General features: G+C 46.8%; 1 protein-coding gene and 1 non-coding gene across 6 annotated transcripts; both read left to right on the forward strand.

Moving 5' to 3' along the window:
• Positions 1-200: 200 nt before the first annotated feature.
• Positions 201-21,360, forward strand: LOC114617585 (F-box/WD repeat-containing protein 12-like). 5 transcript variants are annotated; one of them, XR_003710817.1, is made up of 10 exons: positions 201-329; positions 3,304-3,341; positions 6,754-6,914; positions 7,296-7,414; positions 9,229-9,438; positions 10,388-10,546; positions 19,209-19,419; positions 19,833-20,003; positions 20,084-20,211; positions 20,930-21,042. XR_003710817.1 is itself a non-coding variant. In XM_028763178.1 (10 exons), the coding sequence occupies exons 1-10, from the start codon at positions 210-212 to the stop codon at positions 21,036-21,038; spliced, it is 1,431 nt and encodes a 476-aa protein (XP_028619011.1). In that variant the 5' UTR covers positions 201-209; the 3' UTR covers positions 21,039-21,360. The 5 variants fall into 5 exon arrangements, 4 of the variants coding, with proteins under 4 accessions (XP_028619011.1, XP_028619014.1, XP_028619012.1 ...); XM_028763178.1 differs by having other exon boundaries at positions 19,828-20,003; positions 20,930-21,360; XM_028763181.1 differs by having other exon boundaries at positions 19,828-19,996; positions 20,930-21,360.
• Positions 3,601-3,703, forward strand: LOC114617702. Its single transcript, XR_003710852.1, has one exon. It is a non-coding gene; the product is annotated as a U6 spliceosomal RNA (small nuclear RNA).
• Positions 21,361-26,395: the final 5,035 nt, after the last annotated feature.

Consider the following 26,395-nt stretch of genomic DNA (forward strand, 5'->3'; position numbering starts at 1 on the left):
CCCGCAAGGACAATGACTGATTGTAAGAGGAAAGGCAGAGAAAAAAACAAGGTCAAGATCAGGGTATTCCTACTTCAGTGTTTACTAGGTCAGAGCAGGATCAAGTCAAAAGCCAGCAGCTGGGATGAACAGCTTGGGGAGTTGAGCCCAGGGGCGGAAGTAACCAGCAAAATTTCCGCTTGTGGGCGGGCTTAAGCAGGAGGAAGTGAATGCGGCAGGTCTGGGGCTTGGCGAGCAGGATGGCGCCGCAGCTTGGCCCGCATGAACTGCTGCACGTCTTCTCCTTCCTGGACGCCCGGGACCTGCTGAGCGCTGCGCAAGTGAACAAGGTGAAGTCCTGGGCGGGGTCGCCTCTCCACAGTGCTCCGCCGGCCGGGCGGTGGAGGGGCATCTCCTCCAGGGATTGGCTTGGCCGGTGACCTCAGGTGGCACCGCCCTACCCTTACCGCTGCCTTCTTGACCAGGCTCCTGCCGTGGTGGTCATCTGCTGGGTGTTCTCTATGCCCCTCAGTCTCCTTTCTCTATGTCCCTTAGTGTCCTTCCTCTCAAAGACTCAATGCAAAGACAACTTAATCACTGTTACTGTAAGGTCCTTGTTTTTCCCTGCCAGATTCAACTACTGAACTCTAACGAAAAAGACACTAAAATCCTCCCTCTTTAATGTCTATCCCAAGTAGCAGTGCAAGCCTTGGATTTTAGTGTCTCTTCATTAAGTATTCAAAAGTGTTCAAAAGGTTAGACACTTCGTTGCTTGAACAGAGCACTTAGATTTGCAGTGTCAAACTTGTTCAGTTTTAAAACTTTTACTCACAGAAAGAGACCAGTACTATTCATTCCAATATTCTCAACTTTGCCAAATCATCACACTGCATGTATGCCCCTCGCTCTTTTGTTAGGGACCAAGAATCGCCAAAGAATGATACCCCAGACTCAGATAGTTTGCAAAAGCAAAGAGTGTTTATTGAGCTGAATTTCCTGCGTTCAGGGGGTCTCCCCATTTGGGAATGGAGACCCCTGGTGGACTCCCAAGCTCAGCTTTTATTGTCAGGGGAATTCAGGAAGGTATATGGTGTATGTGCCTCTATCTCTATTACTAGGGGCCTGACTGACTGATTCTACGATTCCTTAGCCTGTGTGGAGACTTCCCAGGGGGCTGCTTACTCATTCTAGCTACCTATTCTTACTTCAGGCCAGATGACAAGGTGTCCTCAGATTGGCTGTCCACTGTTGTGTTTGGCTGACCATAAGTTCTTGGATCTGGGAAACAGAAACTTAGGCCTAGTCTCCCAAACTGCCAGTTTGCAACCTGTTAGGGAGTTAGCCCAGCTAACTCAGTCCTTTCACTTCAGACTTCATCAGAGGACCCAGAGTTGACATCTGGCAGTGAAGCTGAAGGTTCTAGGCTAAGACTACGTGTGTAGAGAAGGCATCATCTAGTTTTGTTCTCTTCTTTTGTAGTTCTGGGGGATGCACCTAGGGTCTTGAGTTAGCCATACACTCTTACCAGCTGAGGGACCTTCCTGTCTACCTTTGTGGGTTGTTAATGCTGCAGTAGTTTGACCTGTAGCCCTAGCCACTTCTTGCTCTGCTGTAATACTACTTGGGGGCCTGCACTTTTTTTTTCCTGCATTAGTTGCCAAAATTTTGTGAGTTGGAGCACTTACCTCACATCGTAACAGTCTGTCATTCTACACCTTGTCCCTGACATACCATGGAGAGACAATGGAGGCCACGACTGAACAGTCTGCCTACAGCAACAACATTTAACATCTTGGTTTATGGATTGCGATGGCTAAAGTTATATTTTACATTTTAATTACTGTGGGTAGGAGATCTATAGATCAAAAATGCCTCTCTCTTGCAACTCCACATGCCCAAGGACAGATGATTTTCTGGAATGCTGGGGGCTGTTGTTCAATTAAGATAACAAGCCACATATGTTCACTTCTGTATTTGTTGCTTCTGCCACACGGGATGTGGTTCATCACACACAGGTGGGAAGGACATGGGCAGGAGGTAAGTCAGGGATGTATGCTTGCCCTCATTGGATGAAGGCAGCAAGTATGTAGCTCATGTGTTTTGCATTCATAAGCCCTGGTCTAATGTAATCCAGTGCCATACTCTGGGAATACCAGGTATGGACCTGGTCAGTGTTCATCATCCTGGCCAGTGTGCATGTCTTGGCCAGTATTCGATAAAGCTTGTTTCAACATTGGCTCAAAAATTGTAGTAGTGGTGGCCTTATTCTTGCCTGGTGGGCTTAACACAATCACACAGTGAACAGGTAAATGATCTCTACCTCTGACCCTATTCCAAATGCTCAAGTAGCTTATCAGTATTTTTACATGGAGGCTTTCCCGTTTCTTTCCCAACCAGAACCTCCTGCTCTGACTGAGGCAGATGACTCAACTCTCTTCTCATGTTTTTGAGTCATTTGGATGTGTGTTATGTCTCCCTACATTGCTTTAGAACAGCCATCCAATCTTTGTGTCTCTGAGCTCCTAGACCCTGACTCGTCAACCCCACTGAACCTTTTATTCATCATTTGCTGGCGGTTTGGTTTCCCTTTTATTTATTCTCTCCTGTATTGTATTACAACTGCAGTTTCTCCTCCCTCTTCTCCTCCAGTCCCTCTCCCCACCTCCTTTCTCTTATATATCCACTCCTCCCCAGTTTCCGTTCAGAAAAGAGCAGGCCTCCCAGGGATAACAACTAAATATGGCTAACAAGTAAGACCAATCTTGGCAAGGAGACTCGGTAAGAGGAAACGGATCCCAGTAGCAGGCAAAAGGTCAGACACTGCCTCTACTCCACTGTTAGGAGTCCCACAGGATCACCGAGATTCCCATAACATATGCATAGAACCTGGGCCAAACACACATAGGCTCCCTGATTGTCAGTCTGTCTCTGTGAGCCTGTATGAGCCCCGCTTAGTTGGCTCTGTTAGCCAGTTCCTGTGGTGTCCTTGACTCCTTGGGCTCATCCAATCCTTCTTCCCCGTCTTCTGAAGGATTCCCTGTGCTCCACTTAATGTTTGGCTGTGGGTCTCTGCATCTTCTCATATCAGTTGCTGTTTGAAGCCTCTCTGATGACAGTTATGCTAGGCTCGGGTCTTTTCTTCTGACTGGCCCGTTTGGTGGTTTTTAATTGTGTGTTGTTTTGAATGCTCCAGGTTCAGCAGTGTTGAATGTTAGTATGGTTTTGTTCTTTGTTCCCTCCATGGGATTTGGCAGGCCAGGGTGCTAAATGGTTATTGACTGATGAACAGCCATCATTATCCTGTCTTTCCCCTCCTTATTCTAGGTCTGGAATGAGGTTTCAATGACCAAGGAACTGTGGAGGTGAGTGAAGAAGAGCCAAGGGTGTCCTTCAAAGGAGAGGCGCTCACCAGAAGTGGCTCCCAGGTGCTCTCAGCACTTATGCTCAAGTGAGGTCCAAGAAAGGATTATATCCCTGGTCCTTACCATGAGCAAACTCCTCTGTGGTTAATAATATAAGACTTCGTATCAATAGGTTTGCCAGACTCAACCTGCTGGATTCATTTCCTGTGGTTTCTGTCAGTGTAATCAAATTACTTTTTTTAAAAAAATAAAGTCGTGCTTGCTTTGGCAACAAATATACTAAAATTGGAACGATACAGAAAATATTAGTATGGTCCCTGTGCAAAGGTAACACACAAATTCGTGAAGCATTCCATATTTAAAATAAATAAATAAATAAATACATAAATAATCAAGTCAAGTCAAAAGCATCGGTTTTTATGGTCTTATACTTACTTTGTAGCCCAGGCTAGTCTTGAACTTATGATCTTCCTGCCTAACCCTCCCAGTGCTGGAATTGCAAGCAAATGCCACAGGGCCCAGCTTAGATTACTTTTAAGCTACATGGCAGCATAAAAATGTAAGGTTGTTTAAAATGAAAAAAAAAATCACAGTTGAAAATAGGAATAGCTAAAGCATTGAATTTTCTAAGCCCCTCTATTTTATGTCTTCTTTGGAGCTTGTTATCCTTTTATTTCTACTAAGATAAAGCTGGGAGGAGCGGCAGCTGAGACCCCTCTGGCTGAACGTCAGGTGGGCAGCCAGCCTTGAGGGTCAGGTAGGAGTTGTATTTTAGTTATCCTTAATGGAAAGCAACTGTTCAAACATGAAGCTTCTTCAAAAGCTGGAGGGGGCCTCGCTTTTATTTGGGGTAACTATGACACCCCAGAATTCTCATTATTTCAGGGCTATCTTAGCATATTCAGTTTTCAGCATCATAGAACTGTTGGTTTTCATTAGCTTTTATAAGCAATATTGATTAGAAAAATAATCTCAAGTTTGAAGCAAACTTTCGTTGAAATCCATTCTTTCATCTCTTTGAAGAACTTTTAGGGAACTGCAGGTAATTTAGGTAAAGGTAGGTCTTGCCAAGTATATGGCTCAATGAAATCGTCTGACTGTATGAACTGCCTGGTGCAGCCACTGCTGTAGGCCTTGGAGTGTGCATATTTATAAGCCAGGGTAGAGCTTTCCTGAAGAGAAATAGTGTTCTTGAGAAGTTAACAGAAAATTCCTTTCTCATCATCTAACTTCCTTATAATATCTTGATCCTTATAACTGCATTTTTCTCTGGTTTCTTCTCTTTTTTAATGTAACATCATGATTTTTCAATGTTGATAGTTGTCAATCCTATGCAGGCCAAACAGAATCATTTGGCAGTCTGTTTTGTCCGGAGCTGGTCAGCATACTATTCCCAGTAGGCCAGAGATTCAAAGACCACATTTGCCTAGACATGTGAGCACTGAAGTCCTATATGCCACACATGAGAGAGCTTACACACTTAGTCTGACTCACGAGTGTTTAGTGGGTATGTTAGTTAGAGTGTCTGTAGCTGTGATGAAACACCATGACCAGAAAGCAAGATCATCATTAGCGGAAACCAGGACAGGGACTCAAGCAGGGCAGAATCCTGCTGATTCTGATCAGCAGGAGCTGATGCAGAGGCCATGGGGGGAGGGGGTGCTGCTTACTAACTTGCTTCCTATGGCTTGCTTGGCCTGTCTTCTTATAGAACCCAGGACCACCAGCCATGGATGGCACCACTCACCATGGGCTGGGCTCTCCCCTATTGATCACTAATTGAGAAAATATCTTATAACTGGATCTCATGGAGGCATTTCCTCAAGAGAGGCTCCTTCCTCTATGATGACCCTAGCTTGTGTCAAGTTGATACACAAGACCAGCCAGTACAATAGATGTGTATGTTAGGATAAAGGACAATTTGTCGTGGTGGTGTTCACACTGTGGAACTGAACAGGCTCTTTCCCATCTGGCCACATTTTCATCTTCCTGAAATGACCAGTGATAGGTAGCAGTAGTGTATTCAGTTAGCTCCAGCTCTGAAAGCTGCTTTCCTCTCCAGCCAGACTTCCACTGCTCTTGCACTCGGCTCCCATAGCACCGTTAGCTGCTCCTCTCTTGAACTCCAGACAGTAGCTTGAATCCACATGAAGAAACACGTACCAGGAAAGGTAAAGGAAACTATGTAAAAACAGTGTCAAGGTAGTAGGAATGCTTTTTGTAACCGTTTCTCCTGCTGTATAAAAGCAGGAAGTATGAACACCCGTCTCCTGCTCTTTTCTCTCCATCTGGAGTCTAAGCCAACATACCACACATGTTAACCTTAGGATTCTTACACATGCTTTTCCTTTTGTAAGACAAGATCTTTCCTCACAGCCCAGGCTGACTCAGGCTCCCAGGCTCTACGATGGCAAGTGTGCACCTTTACACCAGCAGAGTCTCTTAATGGGCCTGGGACATAAGACTGTGATTTATCAGACATACTAAAGGAGGTAGGACAAAACCACACATGTATGAGCAAATGTTTTACTTACTACTGAAAACTGTGTACTATTCAAAAATATACCTCCATATGTCAGAATAAGCCAACCACTAAAAAGTAACTAATAATATGAGAAAATGACCAAGAAATTGAAACACTACATTAGACCGTACTTAACACAGAAGATGACAGTAATGAAATATGTGGGAGCTTAACTAAGAGAGCATTAAAATAATGAAAAATATGATTATACAACCTAACGAAAAGGTGAAGAGCCACAGAACTGGCAAAGAAAAATGATCCAGCTTAAAGCCGTCTGCATGCGCTACACTTAGTTTTCTTTGTTTTTTGTTGTAAGATCTGGAGATGAAATGCAGCGTGCATGCTTGACAAGCATTCCTCCCTAAGTTGGACTTTGGATTAAAAGACATAATATGCTGAACGCAAGATTTTAGAAGAAGATATACTCATGCAAACATTATTTTAAAAAGCTAAGTGATATCACAGATTAGACTTTGGGATCGGGGTGTAAAGAAGTGTCATATAGTGATAAACAGGTGAGCCTAAGGAAAGGAGACTACCCCTGGCAATAGCGAAGAGACAGAGCTGAAAGGACAGGCGAGCCGTTTGACTTGAATGCCAGTCCTTTAGTGTCTGTGTCCCCAAGAGTGGGATGGTGGTGAGCACCTCCTACATAGGGCTGCCACGAAAGGCAGCTTGTCATATAAAAGACACACGTGGTTCACATGCCACCACACATTTTCTGTCAGCACTGCCCCTGTTTGACAGGAGGAAGTTGAGGCCTAGTTAGGAGCAGTGGGTTATCCGGGGTTTCAAAGCCAGAAAGAGGTGAGGCCAGAATTCAAAGCTAGATCTGGTGTTAGAATTCCTGACTTGTGTCCTGTCTAAGCTTGCGTGTCTGTGTTTCAGGCAGCTGTGCCTGAGGCGATGGCCTTTCTGCAAGGCCTTCCCAGTGGTCGTGGGCACGCTGTCATGGAGGCAGTACTATTTCTGCCGGTCTGAGCTAGAGTTCCGTGTGGAATCTGGGCGGCCACAGGACTTCATCTGCAAAGCTATTTCCGGGCACACAGGTGAGCTAGAGAGTATAGGAGGTCTGTCCTCTCCCACTGCCCCCTCCCCTTCCTTATCAAGTGTCACAGTATGTGGCATCTCAGCTAATGCCAGTTGATGAATGCAGGTCTCCTAGATGCTATGTCATTTGTGTCACGTCATGGGAGGAAAGAATAAGTTATTTCTTTTTCAGTAGGCTGAGAAATTAAGACAAGACAAGCCTGGGTAGTTATGACTAGGTTCTGCTCTCGGGCATGCTCACCCACCAGCTGAGTGGTTATAAGCTCCTCCCTGTCTCTTCATGTCCCCACTGAGTAAGCACTCATTGTGTTCCTGAAACTGGAGAAGAGGAACACTTGTGTGTCAGATCTGAGTCCGTCTATGCCTGTGCTCTCTTCCAGGAATGATAGATGAGCTGGCCTATGTCTCAGCCCATGAGTACCGCTTTGATGAAAGGGCAAGGTCTGTGGTTTGCACTGTGTCTTCAGACTGTACCGTGCGTGCCTGGGATCTGCAGGAGGTGAAGTATCCTTGGGGGAGGGAAATTTGGTTTGATTCTCTTAATGCAGGGCAGGTGGGATCTGCAAGAGGTGAACTGCCCACTGAGCAGGAAAGGACCCCTAACCGTGCCCTTGGTTTGATTCTCTTAATGCAGGCAGGTGCCCCATTTTGCAGATGAGAAATCTGAGCTGTGCCTCAGCTGTAACCAGTAGGACATACTGAAAACAAGCATAGCATGGGGACTTTTGAAACTTGAGTGTAGCCTATTTTGTGTGACACATGCTTGGCTTTCCTCTGGGGACCTGACTTTGTTGATGGTGGTGGGGGCTCTTGTGGCCAGTGCCTGCGATGACAGCTGCTTTGCCATGCCTCACATTCACAGCAAGCCAGGTAGTCAGGATCCTCCATGCTGGAACTCATTGTAGACAAGAGATTTTCCAAGAACACAACTTATGATCAACCGTGTGTGTGTGTGTGTGTGTCTGTGTCTGTGTGTCTGTGTGTCTGTGTGTGTGTATGCGTGTGTGTGTTACTGCCATTTCTCCCTTAAGGAGTCAGTTGTTGAAGCTGGTGCTGTGTCACACTGAGACTTGCTTCCCATTAGCACGGTATTTGCCTGAGCGCTTTGGAGGTGACAGAAGGTGGGGTCTGCGGTCCTCTACTGAAAGGTTCTGTTGGAGGGGTTCACACCCCTTTCCTTTTCCACCGTGTTACTTAAGGACTTGGGAAGAGAACCTTTACCAGACAACTAAACGTGCCTGCGTCTTCATTATGGACTTTCGTAGCTCCAAAAATGTGTAAGACCCCGTTGCTGTACTTTACGAATTGTTCAGTGTTGGGCATTTTATTACAGCAGCCCAAATAGAATCACAGTATGTGCCCCTTTGTAAACCGGCTTCTGTCATGTAGCACATGCTTTATGGTTCTTCCATGTGGTTTATAGGGTCTGGTGTAGCTCAGGCTAGCCTGAAACTTGGGATTCTCCTGCTTCCCCAGTGTTGACATCCCAGACCAACAGCTGGCTTCTTTGTTTTTGTGCCTTGAAAGCTTCTAAAACAAAAATGGCAGGCTGGGAGTTTAGTGAGTGGACAGCACTTGCCTGGCATGGGTAAGGTATAGGGTTCAATCCCTAGAAAGCCACTTCACCATAAATAACGACAGAAGCACAAACAGATACTAGCCAATTCAAATGAACAAATACTCTCCATCCCTTTCTCCTAACCCTTCAAATCAACAGTGTTAACAGTTTGGCCTTTTTCCTGGTCTTCTCTCTGGCTTTTTGATACCAGGTTGGATTTTGACCTGCAGTTCCAGCCAGCTTGGAGCTTAGGGAAGTCTTCCCAGGCTTTCCTCCCAGTCACTGGGGTAGCAGTCCTGGGACACCATGCCTGGCTTATTTTGCTTGCTTTCATAATGGTAGTTTGCATCCATCCACACTCTGCTTAAGGATACAGAATTCTTTAAGCATTTTTTTTAAGGTTTGCTGTTCATGTGTGTATGTGCCTGTGAGATCATGGCAGTCAGATTAAGGTATAAGATCCCTTAGAGCTGGAGTTCTAGATTTTTCTCTTTTTATTCAATCCAGGACCCCAGCTCATCAAATTGTATCACTTTAATTAACCTAATATAGAAACTCCCTCTCACAGGTGACACAGGTTTGTTTCCTGGGTGATCCTAGAACCAAACCAAACCAAAGATGGTAGATCACCATCTCTGTGCTACAGAGACTGGTAGAGTAGGCCCAGGTAAATCTATGCTGATTGACAAAAGTCGTATGAACTATGAAATAAATGGATCCCTGTGTCAACCCGTTGTTAATTTTGTTGTTGCCAGGGCATGGAGATCTGGTCGAGTCCTGTGCAGCCTTCTCCTCTGGTGACTTTGGTGGCCTATCCTCAGCTGCAGCTGGTTGTCACTGTGGACACACAGGGCTTGATCATGGGGTGGAAAGCAGAGACTGGGGCCGAGTGGGCCTCCTTTAGGTTACCAACCTCCTGTTCTTCAATGGAGGCCTGTGACCACCCAGAGGGCCCTTTCCTACTGGTGAGTCTCTCTCTCTCTCTCTCTCTCTCTCTCTCTCTCTCTCTCTCTCTCTGTCTGTCTCTGTCTCTCTGTCTCTCTGTCTCTCTGTCTCTCTGTCTCTCTCAGGAGCTCCTCAAGGCCTATTCATCTCTTGGTGTAGGCCACTGTGATGGAGCCTTGATTCCCTCTTCATAGTAGGCACTGCTGTCCTGGCTCCTCTTTGCCCCCCATGTGGAATCTGTCTTTCTGCCCCAGGCTCATCTGTCTTTCAGACTTGTGTGGCATCAACTGTTCCCTGTAGCCTCTGCTGTTGTGGTGGGCGCCTGCTGTGTGAGCTCTTACAGTCATGTGCCTTTGCTTTCCTGTGTGCTGACAGGTGCTGGAGTCCTCTGTCTGCGCTGTTTCCTCACTCCTTCATTCTTTGCAGCTTTCTATGAGGGGCAAAACTACCTTCTACCATGTGTGCTTTTCAGCTTGCCAGTGTCTTGTCCATTTTTCTACATGTGAAGTGGGAATGTGCTTTGAACTGGTTTCCCGAGTCTGGTGGTTATTTCAGTTTTGTGAAACATTTTGAATATGCATACTTTTGACCTAATAATTAAAATTTTAGGCATTCCCCTGAATGTATGCTTGTGTGTGTATACAGAGTCTCGGCAGGAACACTCACTGTAGCAGTAATTATAGTGACTTTTGTACTCCTGGGCCGACCTTCCCAGATTAGTAAACATTTTCTTTTCACTTTTTAAATTGCCATCAGTGCCAGAGGAAACACTGTAATTGTAAAACACATAGGCAAACTGCTTCTGCCCTAGACAGGAAGTGCAGTGGCTGGCTCACATGTCAGGCTCCTGCAGGGGATGTGGGCTCTTCTCTGAACACTTACATTGCTGTGGGCTATGCCCACCCTTGAGCGAGGGACACAGGTCTATCAGAATGTGATGGTAAGCCTCATTGTCACTTTCTGTTCCAGGTAGCCTGTGATGAAGGGACCCTCTACACTATGACAGTACCTCAGCTGCAGGTGGTCTCCAGCGTGGCCACGTTTCCTCACACCTCTGTGAGCCTCATGTGCTCACCTGACACACAGTGGGTATTTGTGTTTGCACAAGGCTCAGACTTAGGCCCAAAGGTCAGTGCCCAGGAACCTAGTTCCTGGTTAAACCTAAGGGAGTGGGAGGTGGCTAAAGAGCCTGTACCCTGAGACTACAGGATGTAGGTTCTCAAGACATCATGGGGCCAGGAAGGAATGTGACTCTCATGCAGGAAACCCAGCCCTGTTATCCTCTGCTCTTTCCTGTTGCTATGCTATGAGCTAGAAGGGTCAACTCTCTACTGGGAAGGGCGAAGTCAGCTTTGAATAGGTTTGGGCTCCTAAAGTGCTGTCTGTGTGCTGAAGTTGGGGTAAAGACGAATGTGCAGTGAGGTCGATTCAGGTGCTGGGGAAGGGAGCATATGATGTGTGGGGGTGCAGGTCTGCCCTGCCTCCTCCTCTGTGGTCTGGCGCAATGCCCTGCAAGTCACAAAGTACTAACCATGACTTAGTTCTTAAGCATAGAGATGTTGTAATACCCAGCTTGCAAGAACTTCAGGAGACCGCTAGAAATCACAACACTGATGTGAACACAAAGGGCCTTTATTACACAAGTCCAGACCCGGATCACAACCTTCCCTGCTCTGCAGGTTAGGAATGCGATGCTGAGTCTAGGGCTTCGGATATATATCAGAGAATGCATAAGCGGGGCTCTCGAACCTTGGTGTTTACGTGATTGGGTAGAGTGCCGTCCTCTGGAACCTATAACATTTGTTCAGACAGCGAGGTGGAACCATGCAGCTGAAAAAGGACCTTTTTGACCTGGGAAGAGATAACTTATTCTGTTCTGGAAGGCTAGTATATTTTTACAAACTGGTCACAGCTGTCTGGGAACATTTAATTGCCTCTTTCCCATAGCTCAAGAATGGGTGCCTTATCACTTCAAGGACACAAATTTCTGCCTCCTTCAAAGGCAGGAGCCATATGCACTGGAAAAGGGCTGGCTGTTTGATTTTTAGCAAGGAGGGGGAGTGCAAGTTTCAGGGCTGCCTTTTGTCTTCTGCCCTCTTCAAAGGCAGGAAGCATCTTCAGGGCTGGGGGGGGGGGGGGGCGCGTCGCTCACAGCGCGGGGGGGGGGACAAGGGAGTGCAGGATTTGATGCCAAGGAATAATGCAGACAGAGGCAGGTTACCAGGTCACTTTGCATCTCTTCAGTCACCCCTCCACTAGTAACTTTAGAGGCCAATCTTGGGCTCTCTGAGATCTAGGTTGTCTGTGCTAATTTGTTGATACTGTGACCTCATTACCATCAGTTGAATAGTTCCCAATCTCTGTTTCATATATTGAAAAAGCTTATTGATAATGCATGGTCCAAAAGTGAGGAAGAGTAAAATGATGACCAAAGGTCCCACGAGGGTAGAGATGAGAGTTGTTAACCAGGGAGAGGAATCAAACAGTGAGTGGTACTAATTTTTGGAATTGTCTCATTCCTTCTAGGGTCTGTCTATACTCTCCCTGACTTTGGCCAAAAGTGATTTCCTAATAACTCCAGAATGGTTGACACAGAAACAGCACTCCTGGCGCAGAGCAGCACATTACCCTCTTTGCTGTAGAAACACTAAGTCTAATCCCCACCTAGTCTGCAGCACTACCTCAGCACTACTCAGAGAGTCCACGTTAAGCTCCAAGTGCGAGATGGACTTTTCTAGGCATTGGATGTCCTCACCTCTGTCTGCCTTTAAGCTATTGTAATTCTTTTCATGTAACATCAATGCAACTATCCCAGTGCTGGCTCCAGCTAGTTCTGCCCCTAGGATTACAGCTAGGGTTAAGGAGATGGGTTCCATTTTCCGCCTCATGAGGTCTCCTTCAACGTGCCCTACCAGAGTTCTCAGCACTGTCTCTTATGAATAATAGGTCATACAGGGTACTAACTGGATTAGAATACAGAACTCCTTTGGGGTAGAGGAATTAAGGACCTCGCCATGCACACATTGGGTCAGTCCCATTGAACAAGCCCACTATGCTTGACCCAGGGGAATAACTCATTTGGAATGAACAGTGGGGATGGTCTAATTGCAGAGGTATTGGTGCAACAACACCTTCCCCAGGCAGGTACCATGCCCTAATATGGTCTGTGGGGTGGGGTTAAAGCTGGACATTCCTGTGTCCCATCCACATGCAATATCCTTTTCAGACACATTATATCTAGCTATTAACCCAATGCCTTTATAAAAGGGGGTGTCTAGCATTATAATATAACCAACAAGAGATGCTAAGTTCTGGCTGGGAGACATTTAGAATTTGGAAGGTCTTTAACATCATTGACCAGAAGGGGTCCACTGGTTTTGTGTGCTTCAGGAAAAGTTCTGGAACTGAGGGTCCCTGCAGTTGAGTGACTGGGGATAGGTAGTTGCTAGTCTAGGGTATGGTGTTAATACAGGTTTAGGGTTTGTCAAAACCTGATTTGGTCTTACAGCTACTGGCAGTGGGTTTACAATTGGCTTTATCAAGAGTCTAACTGTAAAAAGCAATCCAGAATTGCTGCCCCTGAATGTGAAGCCGGAGACCCCATGATTTTCTGGCTTCCCATCCTTTTAGCTTGACTCCCTGCTGGGCAGCCATGATAAGGTCTTCCTTTGACACCTTCCACTCCCTATTCCCCGTGACTGATGTTTCGAATCCCCAACCAGCACAGTGAGCTGTTGTACAGGACCCCCACATGTGGCAGTAATTTTCGATCTGCCCCAATAAATCTTGCTACATCCTGGTTTACCTCGAACACAAATGCTGGTCCATTGTCTGACCCTATCATATGAGGTAAGATACCCTCCAGCAATTTCTTAGCCGCTACCTTTGCAGTCTCGGTCTTTGTTGGAAATGCTTCCATCCATCCAGAGAAGGTGTCCACAAATACCAGCAAGTACTTGTAACCGTATTTCCCTGGTTTAATTTCTGTAAAATCAACTTCCCAGTAGTCCCCAGTCTCTTAACCTCACAATCAGGAGCCTGGATGTTTGGTAGTGTTATGGATGTTGGTTAGTTGGCAAGCTCTGCAGCTTGACATTATATTCTCGACGGTATTCTGCATGTCTCTGAAAGTCACCTTAGATGAGTCAGCCATCCATCTCACTCCCATGTGAGTGACTCTATGGATTTTACTGAGTATAGTTTTTGCCAAGGTGGTGGGTAATATTAGCTTACCGTCAGCCACTTGCTACCAGCCCTCTGAACACCAGCTCATGGGCTGATTCTTGGTCCATTTAATCTCCTCTTCCATATAGATTGGGCACTCCAGCAGGTTGAGGTTGGGTGGCTCAGGCAAGACCATAGCCAACACAGAGGCAGCTGTTTCTTCCAGGGCTACCTCCTTAGCAGCTTTGTCAGCTAAGCTGCTACCTCTAGCCACTGGTGTTCGTTTTTTGGTGGCTTGGACAGTGTATAATTGCCACCCTCTTTGACAACCAGAGGACTTTGAGTAACTGTAGGACTCCATCTTTCTTTTTGGTAGTTTTCTCATCTGCAGTTAGGAGCCCTCTCTCCTGGTAAATAGCTCCATGTACATGAGCAGTTGCAAATGCATATTGGCTGTCTGTGTAAATGTTAACAGCCAGTCCTTTCCTCATGATGAGGGCCTGGGCTAGTGCTATCAGTTCAGCCCTTTAAGCTAAAGTACCTGGGGGAAGAGACTGAGCCCAGATTATCTCTGTTTCCGTGGTTAATCACTGCTCCTACCTTCCTCTGACCTTTGCGAATGAAGCTGCTTCCATCTGTAAACCAAGTCCCCTGTGCCAGGGGCAGAGGGGAGTCTTTTAAGTAGGGTTGGGTACTATGTACCTGGGCCAAGATCTCGCTGCATTAGTGGAGTGGATGGCCCAAATCGGTCAGGGAGAAAGGTCCCAGGATTCAAGGAAACACGTGGCTGGAAGGTAACTCGGCCAGGGTTAATTAGTAAAGTCTGATAATGCGTCATGCAGGCATTACTGAAGCACTGATCAGGCGGCTGTTTTGAGTACCCCTTCAATTGTATGGTTGGGGGCGGGGGGTAGTTACAGCTGAATTAGGTCCCAAAGTTAATTTATCTACATCATTAACCAGTAATGCCATAGCCACAATGATACGCAGGCAAGATGGCTATCCTGCTGCCACTGGGTCTAATTTCTTTGACAAGCCACTGGCCATTTACATGGCCCCAAAGTTTGAGTCAGGACCCCTTTGGTTATTCCTTTATGTTCATCAGCATACAGATGAAATGGCCTAGTCATGTCTGGTAGCCCCAAAGCAGGGGCTGACAGTGGGGCCTGCTTTACTGTGTCGAAGGCCCTTTGGTGTTCCTGAGTCCAAACCAAGTCCTTGGCTTCCTTGGTGCCTTCATATAAAGGTTTGGCTATTTCAGCAAAGTCTGGAATCCATAGTCTGCAAGAGCCTGTGGACCTTAGTGACTCTTACCTGTTATGGGCTCTGCAGGCTGGGGATGTTGAGGATAGTCTCTTTTCTCACCGTAGAAAGCCATTCTTGACCTTCTTTCAGAATATAACCGAGATGGGTGACTTCAGTCTTACAGAACTGTGTTTTTTTTGTCAGATACCGGATATCCCATGTTCCCCAGAGCCTGTAGGAGATTCTGGGTCCCCTTCTTGCAACCTGCTTTGGTTTTTGCTGCAATTAACAGTTCATCTACATGCTGAAGAAGTATTATATCTGGGTAAATGGCCCGGTACTTACCCAAGTCCTCATGTAAAACTTCATCAAAAATAGTGGGTGAATTCTTGTAGCCTTGAGGCAGGCAGATCCAGGTGAGTTGCCCATTAATGCCTCTTTCGGGATCAAGCCATTCAAAGGCAAAATATTCCTGGTTTTGGGGAGCCAAGTGTAAGCTGAAGAAAGCAGAATTTCATTTACAATCTTGTGGCAAAGGGCTCAATAAAGTATAAGGATTAGGCACCATGGGGTGTATGTCCATTACTCTGCATTTAACTTCCTTTAGGTCCTGGACAGGGCGATAGTCATTGGAATCTAGCTTCTTCATGGGCAATAATGGAGTGTTCCAGGCTGATTGACATGGCCTGAGGACTCCCAGGGTCAGCAGTTTTCAGATATGGGGGGTGATCCCCTTCTGTGCCTCTTGAGACATGGGATATTGGTGGACTCTTAATGGGTTCGCCCCCCAGTTTGAGCTCTACAAACACAGGGTCAGTGTTTTGCCAATCCCATGCCTCCAGTTTCTGCCTGTGCCTGGGGAAACTTTGTCAACCAAACATCCATATCTTGTTTGGGGGCGGCTGGTGACTTGTATAGTCTATACTAAGTCTCAGGCCAAGTGTCAGCACCTGGATTGGACCACTGTTCTGATCTACTAACCAACTTCCCTAGGTTTAAAATGAATTTGAACCCTCATTGTAGCTAGGAGATCTCTCCCCAGTAAGGGGTAGGGGCACTTAGGAATGACTATGAATGAATGGGTTACCTGTCCCATTCCCAAGTACAGTGTTCTTATGGTCCATGAATATTGTTTGGTGCATGTGGCCCCTTGAACCCAGGACTACTTAGTAGACAGTGGCCCTTCAACCTTTATGAGCACCGAATATTGAGCTCCAATATCCACCAGGAATTCCAGAGCCTTCCCCTCCACTCTAAGGGTTACCCTGGGCTCAGGGAGGGGGTCTGAGCCCCGACTCCCTCAGTCTTCTTCCTCCATGAACATAGTCTTAGTCTTTGGCTTTCTTTTGGGGCATTCTCTAGCCCGATGTCCTTCTTCCTTACAATAGGCGCTCTGATTCTTACCTAAGATTGGTTGACAACCTCCCTTAGTCTCTTCACCCTCAGCAATGTTCTGGAGCTGGTGCTTCCTCTCTCTCTGGGCCAGATTACTATTGGCTAGAAGGATTTGAACAGATCTCTGTTCAATCAATATCTTCCCTGTCTTAATCTTTTCATCTTTCTTTAGTCTCCCGATTATGGTTCAACTTCTCTGCAACCTCCACTAAATCTCTCAATGACTTCTCCCCTAGTCTAACTTCTGTAACATCTTTCTAATGTCTGGTGCTGACTGATTTATAAATGCCAGTGCTACTGCCTCCTCGGAGTCTAGGTGCGTATAATGGCAGAAAGCATCTATAATCTGCTTGAGACACTCTGCTGGGCCTTGATTATCCTTCTGCCTGACATCATAAATCTTAGCCAAATTTGTGGGTCACTGAGCAGCTGGCCTGAGACTTGCCATTAGAAACTGGTGATAGACTTGTGGGCGTTCCCTACCTTCACCTGTATTGTAGTCCCAAGCTGGTGTTCTGAGGGGAAATCCTTTGTCTAAGTGAGCAGGGTTCTGAGTTGGAGTGCCGTTAGCTCCCTGGATGTTTGGGCCTCCAAAATGATGTTCCTTTTCCTCTGTGGTAAAGAGAATCTGCAAGAGCTGCTGACAATCATTCCAAGTGGGCTGATGGGTAAAAAGGACGGTGTCTAAGAGCCCAAGGAGCCCTCAAGGGTTGTCAGAGAATCTGGCATTCTCTCCTCCAATTATAAAGATCAGCAGTAGCCAAAGGGCCAATAATGGTGGGGTTGATTTCCTTGTTGGTCAGTGGACCCCGTCGCCCTAACGGGTAAAATAGTGGAATCTACCTCCTGCTCTATACCCTCAGGAGGCACTGTGTGCCTGCTTCGAGTTCCCTGTGCCGTTCCCCCAACTCCATTCCTGAAGCTAACACTACTGGGGTTGGTGGGCACACCGGCTCTTCCTCTAGGGTTTTCTCTGGGGGAAGTGCAGACAGTACTGGGGCAGGCACGGTCGGAAATGTAGGTGGGGCAGAAGCTTGGGTGTAAGGTGATAGAAAGAGGACCACCTCGGGAGTGCTGGCTTGTAAAGTGGGGTAAAGAGATTCAAGAGGTCAGGGAACTTCCCAGTTCTGTTCTTCTGCCACCAGGGCCAACACTGTTCCTGGTAAAGAACAAGCGTTAGCAAGAGAGAAGAGGAATGATTTGATCCACCACAGTGGATTAATAGCCAAATCCTTCCAAACTACTATATAGGGGACTTGATCTTGGTGCCTCTGTGCCTTTTGGAACACTCTTCTACTGCTAACACCGTGGGGAGGTGAAAGGGCCCTCTGGTGGCTGTCCAACTTCCAAAGCTGACCACTCTAGGCTGCAATACATGGACATCTTCTCCTTCCTCAGGTCCACTGAGAGATTGCGAGCCCTAGTCCTAACTTCCTTAAAGTGAGCTTGAACAATGTTGAGGGGGTGAGAATCAGTCTGCCGCATATGTTCCGTTATAGTCTAGTACAACAGGAAAACAAACTACAAGGAACATGGCAGACAAGTTCTCACATGACTGGAAGCAAAGATAAATCCAAATCCAAACACTAGGACTCACAGACTCTCGCCTCAGAAAGTGCAGGCCACACGAGGAGGAAAACAGTCTGTGATGAGTCTTCCTGGATCACAAATTCCTCCCCCTGGCTGGTAATCAACAACCCAGGATCAGGGACGTCTCCCTGATCCCCGAGGCAGTGACTCTCCAGCACATCCGCTCTTAGACATCCTCTGCCGCTTACTCCTCAGACACCTTGAGGCTTTTCCAACACCAAAAGCAAGAACAGACCACACATGGACAGTACAGAAATACTAACACTCACCACTCATCTGCCGGCACTAGACTCCAGCTTGCAGATTCTGGGGATCTGCTGGTGGATCCTGGAGGACAGACCCCCAGAATGTTATGCCTAGTTCTCAGGAACCCCAGGAGACTGCCAGAAATCACAACACTGATGTGAACACAAAGGGCCTTTATTATATAAGTCCAGACCCAGATGGCAGCCTTCCCTGCGTTGGTAGGTTAGGAATGCGATGCTCAAGTCTAGGAGTTCGGGGTATATATGGAAGAATGCATAAGTAGGAGCTCTCCAGCCTTGGCATTACGTGACTGGGTAATGGGTAAAGGAGAGCCATCCTTTGAAACCGATAACGTTTGTTCAGACAGTGAGGCGGAACCGTGCAGCTAGAAAAGGACCTTTTTGATCTGGGAAGAAATAACTTATTCCATTATCAGAGGCTAGTGTATTTTTGCAAGCCAGTCTGGGAACACTTAATTGCCTCTTTCCTATAGCTCAAGAATGGGGCCTTATCACTTGAAGGACATGAGTTTCTGCTTCCTTCACAGGCAAGAGCCATCTGCACCGGGGAAGGGGTGGCTGTTTGATTTTGGCACAGAAGGGAGTGCAAGTTTCAGTGCTAGGGTTTAATGCTGAGAGGAAGCAGAGACTAGAAGGGGCTGCCTTTTATTTGCCCTTTTCAAAGGCAGGAGGCACCTGCATGGGGGTGGGGAAAGGAAGTGCTGGCCTTGGCATAGGGACAAGAGAGTGCAGGAGTCGATGACAAGGAGAGGTGAGAGCAGATTACCTCTTCAATGTCCAGCCATTTGCCAGAGGTGAAACCCTTACTGAGTACCAGGACCTAAATTAAAAGTTAGACTACAGAAAGAAGAACTAGAAGAACACAGGAAAGAGACATAGTAGCCAGGGAAGAAGATTATTAGATAATAGCACTCTGGTACAGAGGACACAGGATGCTGTAACCCATGGCTTAGAAGCGGGACATGAAAATGACCTTGATGGCCCAGTTAGGCCTGGTATACAGGTTGCATTATGTGGACAGCCAGCTGTCCAGCAGTTCTCCAAGAGGCTGAAGGCAGCTTGGGGCTGGAGGGCTTTAGGAAGTCTCGGGCCCTTAACCACATTGTGACCATATATGGGTGTTTCAACAGGTGTTCTACACTCAGCCCTTGCTACATCCATCAGAAGACAGACTTCCTGTCTCCACTACCCTCCCCATCAGACTGAGCTCCAGAGCCTGCTGGGCTCCGGATGAGTCAGCCAGGCTGATGGTGATACACAGAGATGACAGCGACATGCATCTGGTTATCACTACCTTCGAGTTAAAGGCCAACAAGTCCAGGGACAGAGTGAACATCCTGGGTAAGGTCCCTGTGCTCGCCACAGCCTTCAGTTGGTACTTCAGGACAGGTTCCTCATGGTTCCTCTTGAACAGTCTCTTTTCCCTTCCAGGGAAGTAGGGGCAAAGTAGCCTGGAAGCTTTGCTGCATGATTTTATATACTGTGTGGCGGAATGCTTAGTACATGTTGGTCCCGTGTAGGCTTCAGAAGTAAATTCCAAACCCACACCCATGGCCTCCTCCTCTGTGGGCAGGGCACCCCAGCATTTTGCTGCTACTGGACTGAGCTTTAGGGGTCTGATTGATTGGCTTAGGAGCAGGGGCAGAGCGTTCTAACTACAAAGCCCTACATTTCTCAGTGCACCTCACCTGTTGGATGAGGCACATAGGTGTACCAGAGAAGCAACCTGTGTATTTTTATTCTCCCAAGCACAGCAGCTGGCCAGCTTCCCCCTGCCAGACACTATGACTCCTCACCTCATGCAGGGCCATGGCTCCCAAACGATCCTGCTCACCTCGGGGTCAGAGCTGGTGCTCTTCACCATACATGGCCTGCAGCTGATGGCCTTCCAGGACCACCAGAGGCCCATCACGTCTATGTGGGTGGTGAGTGTGGCACCTCCTGCCTGAGGCATGCTTTCACTCTTGGGAATCCACAGCTGTAGCTCATTTGACTTCATTTCAAGGATCCAGACCGTGTCATCACTGCTGCCCAGGACCTGTCCTTGCGAGTCTATGTGTGGAATAAAAACAACACATCTCCGGTTCTCAAGAGCTGTTATCATTTGCTCGGAGGATCTCACAGATGGGCCAGGTAATTGTCTGTTCTTCAGCCCTGTGTCTGTAGAGTAGAAAAGCACTGCTTTTCTTTCTTTTAGAACAAGTTTTGTCATGTTGCCCAGGCTGGTTTCGAACTTCCAGCATAAAGTGTTCCTCTGCATCATTCCCCTGAATAGCTGAGACCAGATGTGCATATCACATCTGCTCAAAGGAATGATTGTAAAGGAATCGTTGGAAAGGGTGTTAGTCAGTCCAGCCTCATTAACTGGGTCTCAAGGTGAGCCACTGTGCACATCCTGTTTCTTATTCTGCCACAATTCAGACTTCCCAGCTCCCACTATTTTGTCTCCTGTATTATACAAAACCAGCCCATGCTGGTATTACCCACACTTAGCAAATCAAATAACTGAGAGATTTAGATGCTTTGTGCATAGTCCACAGAGAACATGGAGCTGGATCCAGGGTCGACGTTGAAAAGGTCCTGGGAGCCCTTACCTGGGAGCACCACCTTTGGGAGCACCGCCTTGGACCCTGGTAGAGATAGTGTGATAAAGACAAAGAGCCTCTCCCCATGTTTCTCACAGCATGAGGGTCATCATTGTGATTCAAGCAGCACCGCTGGGGGAGAGACCTTTCCACTGAAGAATGCATAGTCTTTTCCAGTCCCGGCAGTGGGCTGGATAGGGTTGGGAAGGTGTAGGCATCTGCCTTTATTCCAAGGTTAATGCCTGGTGTGTCCTTCTTCATTGTAGTGGATTCACCCATGTGAAGAGCGACAGCAGGAGCATTGCTGGGGTGGAAGCCAGAAGCACTGGGACAAGTATTCTGAGGTCATATTGCTACAAAGTTAAGCTTGGCTAGGTGCCACATAGCACCTTTGTACGTACAAAGGGCATACAAAGTCCTCACCAAAGATGTTGTCAACTTTGGAAAAAGAACTGACAAGATACCTGCTGTCTTCCTACAGTGAGCCAGTGACACAGTGGTTTCTGTCATCTTATGTTTCACTGTCCTGCTCAGAAAACCAAGGGAGAATAAGTACCATCTTCAGCCCGTTTTCCAGGTGGTGCTGGTCACAGACAGAGTGAACTGTTTGTGGTAGTGGTAGAAGCAACAGAGTTGTTTTGTTACCAAGAATGTAATTAAAATATTTTTATCTGCCTGTGCCGTAGATACACATTCATACATGGACTTTGCTGTCATTGAGATGAATTCTGTGAGATCATCTCGAAAATCTCAAGGTCACCAACAAAGCAGAGCCTGGGAGCCCTGGCTGGGTCAGTGGCTGTCCACTAGGCTGCTTAAGTATGAGCAGTATGTGGTGGCAGTCACCAACTGAAACTGAAAGCGGACCTTGGTGGATGTCAGTAGAGCGCCTCACTTTTAAAGAGAAGACTGGAGAGGTAGAATGGCACCAGGTAGCATGGCAGCAGGGCATAGCCAGGCTCTGTTCTGGCTCTGCTTACTTCTGGCACCCTGCTTCTCATGGTAAGCATTATGGTACAGTGTTTATGTACCGTAGATGGCCATGGTCATGCAGGACATAGATGGTACCATGAGAGTGCCTGCCCTGAAGCTGTCAGTGGGAGTCCTAACCTAGATCCACCACAGTTCTATGTGATGTTCTGACTGAGAATGAGGGTAAGCAGGACTGAGCCATCCCTGGAGAGCTATGGAGAAGTGGGTGGAGAACAATGAGAAAGAGTAACCAGCAGACGTGAGTGCTGTTGAAAGGCCCCCAGATAGGTTGTAGGAAGCCGCGTTTGCGCTGGCAGAATCCGCCATTGCAAGATGGCGCTGGCGTCCGGGATTCTTCCTAGTAAACAAGTAAATTGCGCATGTGCCATGGTAAAAGCCTGCCAAAGTTAAAGCCCATCCCACGGCGTTTTGGCGCGCAGCGAGTAAGCAGCCAATCAGAGGTGAATACACCGCTCTAAGGGTATATAAACAGTGCTATTTCCGGGCCTGGGGTCTTCCACCATTTTGTTTTTGGAATAAACGTGTTCCTGCGGAAGGATCCTGATGTGTGTCCGCGTGCGTTCTTGCTGGCGAGACGATTACACGCGCGTCACAATAGGGGAGACCCCCACTCAAGCCACAGGAGATTACGTCCACCCAGAATCACGCAAGAGACCGAACTTGCTGCAAGTTGCAAAAGGCTTTATTTGGGGATCAGCCGGCTCAGGCCAAGACTCACAAGAGGAGCGTCGACCCCGAGGCTCGGGAGCAAGGGGTATTTAAAGGAGAAAACCACAAACTAGGGGGGGTGAAGGGGGAAACCAAGAGGGAACAGTGCAGAAATCCCAACCCACATAGTAAGAATAGTAGAGAATTCTTAACTCATTATTTAGCTGGTCATAAACCAGGGTGGGGAGTGGGAAACATCCTGTACACATTTTTTTCAGGAATGTGACCTTAACCTGACCATTTTCTTATGGTCAGCTACTTCCAGGAGTGACTTAGCCAACCTGTATTATTAGTTTTGCTATTCTTTGTCAGAACGACCTGGCTGACCTACCCCCTGGCTAGTTCTTTCTTTGGGTGGCCAGCTAGTTCCTGGAACTTAGGCCTGTGAACTTGCTAACCTTAATTCAGATGGGGGTCTCAAACTTCTCTATGAATTTTTACATCCTTTCACTATGATCCAGCAAGAAAGACTGTCATGTTCTAAAGATGATGGGAAGGTTCAGATCAGCCAAAGATGTGGTGTTTCTGCTGGAGAGCACATCAAATCTTCCAATTGCAGGTCATCTTAAGAGCAGCATCCTCAAGACACAAATGAATTCCTATTAAAATCCCTCCTTGGGGAAGTGTTGTCTCTGACATTACAGTGACACAAGGCTGGGCCTGGTGGCCCTACTCAAGAACACAGCTTTAGGGATCTTGCTCTGGAGTTGTGAACCAGCTTGGTAAGGGAAGTCTTACTGGAGACATAGGAAGCTCAGGTACCAAGGGTAGCCCTGAAATGTATTGATCTTGGGTGTGGTGCTCTGGGCCCCAAGAAGAGCCCTGGAGAAATTACTACATACTCCCTTCAGTTCCGAGTTCTGAAGCTTTCTTCTATGGCCATCAGTGGGCACAATGCCCCTGACGGGCAAGAGATCACAGACGAGCATATGAAGCTGTGTGAGCCTGCCTTCTGCAAACCAAGGAAAAACAAACCCAGGAGCCAGGCCTAGTAAGACAGGCTTATGACCTCTGCCACTTTGAAAGTTCAGCCTAGTCTACCTAAAGAGTTTCAGCCTATCTTGAGCAATTTGGACAATCTCAAAATATAAAGTAAAATGAAGCTGGAGATGGATGTCACTTAGTGCTGCAGAATACTTGCCTAGCCTGTGAGGCCCAGGGCTCAAGTCCTGGTACTATAAAAAATAAAGAACATAGAAGCTCAAGTGCTAGCTGGAGCTGATAACACAGGCTTTTTAAAAATATAAACAAGTCCTGAAAATGTTGTATTCTTCAAGACATGGCTCACTGGTTAAGAACACTGACTTCTAGAGGACCTGGGTTCAAATCCCAGCAGCCCACATGGCAGCTCACAATTGCAACTCAAAATCCAATGCCCTCATGTAGACAAAACAACAATGCACATATAATAAGTTTTTTTAAAAAATGTTGCCGTCTTTGGTGCTGTGTTTTAGAAACCAACATAAATCATTAGAATTACTAAAGCCAAACTGCAACACTGGCAAAGCAGCCCATGTTGTAGGGCTCATTAGCTGTGCCACAGATGGGCATGAGTCTGGTGAGATGGAGCATGCTCAAACCTCTGGAGCCTCAGAGATTTGAGATGGCAGGAGTAGAGCTGTTTCCTCCCTGCCTCCATACCTGCCCTGGAGCACATGACCATGACTCTCAACTAGGTGGTGATATAGCCCAGCACCTAGAATTCTTCCCCATGCAAACAGAGGCATCAGCAGCATCATAGCCTTAGCCGGTAGAATGTATTTAACACCCCCCATCGCATTCTACTCCCCAAGGTTCATATAGTTCCTGTCCACATGGAATAAAGCACACAAGTTATTTCACCAGGGATCGTCTGAAAGTGGCTGATTTTACTGAACTGTAACACTTGGGGGAAGGCTTTCTTCCCCAAGCACTCCCTTGAACCCCACCTGCCTGACCAGGCTCCTTTTGGCTGCAGAGATTCACGTTACACTGTAGACTCTGTGCTCAGAAGGAGACACTTTTCATCCTGTCTAGTTGCTGGTACACTAACTTTCACATGTGGTGTGGTTCTGCTTCTCCTGGTGGAGTGTCCTGGTGCCACAGGTACACCAGCTCAGAGAAGGCAGGGCAAAGTCTAGAATGTGTGGAGTCCTCAGTCCACAGCGCCCACTCCTTCCCTTTGGCGTGTCAGATGTCACCATATGCCAGACCAGGAGGATACAGCTGGGACAAATAGGGTCCACAGGCTCTGGTCCAGCCAGGAGTGTCAGGAATGTTACACCTCTTAAAAGAGGAATAAAGAGGTTCTGGTGGCCTGACCAGGGTGTGATGTCTCTGCAGCCAAAAGAAGAGAAGATTCTAAAATACATGTTGGAGCTACAACTAGTCAAGACAGGAATGCAGAAACAAGAGCTAGAAAATGAGATAGACTCAGATTATTAAATAAAACGATATCAATGCATACAGCAGAATAGAAGGTCAAGAAACAGTATGAGGATCTAGAAGCTTAGACACACGGTGGGTGAGGTTTCAAGTGGTGTGTGGGAATCAGAGCTGAAGAGACTTTTCCCAGCGACTAGTCGGATCCTCCCATGAGCTGACACATTGTCATTCCTCAGACAGAAAAGGCCAAAAGGAAAATAACAGACACAGTAAAGATAACCCATGGCAGGATCCCTAGTGTGCCCCATTCTTTTATACAGGAATCGTACCTTTATTTACTGGGTATCATGACATCAAAAGGATTAATTATACATGGTATATTTTGTTTAAGAATGCATGCTTTTAGAAGTATTATGGGATACACGAGAAACCTTTGTGGGGACAAGAATTTCTGATTGCTCATATGAACAACAAACTGGAAAAGAACCAAACTAGATTGTTGATTTTCGAAAAACATAAGAGTGAAATAGTATGGATTAAGTGTGATGTCACCCACAGAGCTGCCCTTTCCTCACCACATACACTGCAGACTAGAAATGTCCTCCCTTTAAAGCTCCAAGGACCAGTCAACACAAATGACCTGGCTGGTTTTCTGTGTCAGCTTGAAACAAGCTAGAGTCATCAGAGAGGAAGAAGCCTCAGGTGAGGAAACGCCTCCATGAGATCCAGCTATAAGGCAGTTTCTCAATTAGTGATCAATGGGGTGAAGCCATCCCCAGACTGGGTTCTACAAGAAAGCAGGCTGACAGGACCTAGAGATACTCCATCCTTGCCAGTCAGCAATTTCCATTCATTCTCCTGTCCTTCCCTGCGGTCTCTCCCCACACTCTCTCACCCAGTTCCCTCCCTCCATCTGCCTCCTATGACAATTCTCCTTTCAAAGTGAGATTCAAGCATCCTCATGTGGGCCTTCCTTCTTGTTTAGCTTCATTGCGTCTGTGGAGTGTAGCACAGGCATCCTATACTTTATGGATAATACCCACTTTTAAATGAGCACATACCATGTATGTCCTTTTGGGTCTGGGATACCTCACTCAGGATGACATTGTTTAGTTCCATCCACTTGCCTGCAAAATGTCCTCCTTTTTAATAGCTGAGTAGTACTCCATTGTGTCAATGAACTACATTTTCTGTATTCATTCTTTGGTTGAGGGACATCAGGGTTGTTTCCAGCTTCTTGCTATTATTAGTAAAGCTGCTATGAACATAGTGGAGCGCATGTCCTTGTGGTAATGGTGGAACATCTTCTGGGTATAAACCCAGGAGTGGTATAGCTGGGTCTTAAGGTACAACTATTCCCAATTTTCTGGGAAACCACCAAATTGATTTCCAAAATGGCCATACACATTTGCACTTCACCAGAAATGGAGGAATGTTCCCCTTGCTCCTCTTGCCTGCAGGAGATGTCAGTTGGGTTTTTTATCTTAGCCATTCTGATGAGTGTAGGATCGAATCTCAGGGTTGTTTTTATTTGCATTTCCCTGATGACTAAGAAAGCTGAACATTTCTTTAAGTGGTTCTCAACCATTTGAGAGTCCCCTGTAGAGAATTCTGTGTTTAGCTCTGTACCCCATTTTTAAGTTGGGTTATTTGGTTTGTTGGTGTCT

This window comes from Grammomys surdaster, unplaced genomic scaffold (genome assembly GCF_004785775.1).
Source record: "Grammomys surdaster isolate TR1022 unplaced genomic scaffold, NIH_TR_1.0 137, whole genome shotgun sequence".
Classification (NCBI taxonomy): domain Eukaryota; kingdom Metazoa; phylum Chordata; class Mammalia; order Rodentia; family Muridae; genus Grammomys; species Grammomys surdaster.

Excerpts from the sequence above, each read along its gene's own strand:
- LOC114617585 (XM_028763178.1), top strand. The coding sequence starts at position 210 with ATGCGGCAGGTCTGGGGCTTGGCGAGCAGGATGGCGCCGCAGCTTGGC. Across the intron at positions 6,915-7,295 it reads AGCTATTTCCGGGCACACAG|GAATGATAGATGAGCTGGCC; the intron begins GTGAGCTAGAGA and ends GCTCTCTTCCAG. Across the intron at positions 20,004-20,083 it reads CCATCACGTCTATGTGGGTG|GATCCAGACCGTGTCATCAC; the intron begins GTGAGTGTGGCA and ends CTTCATTTCAAG.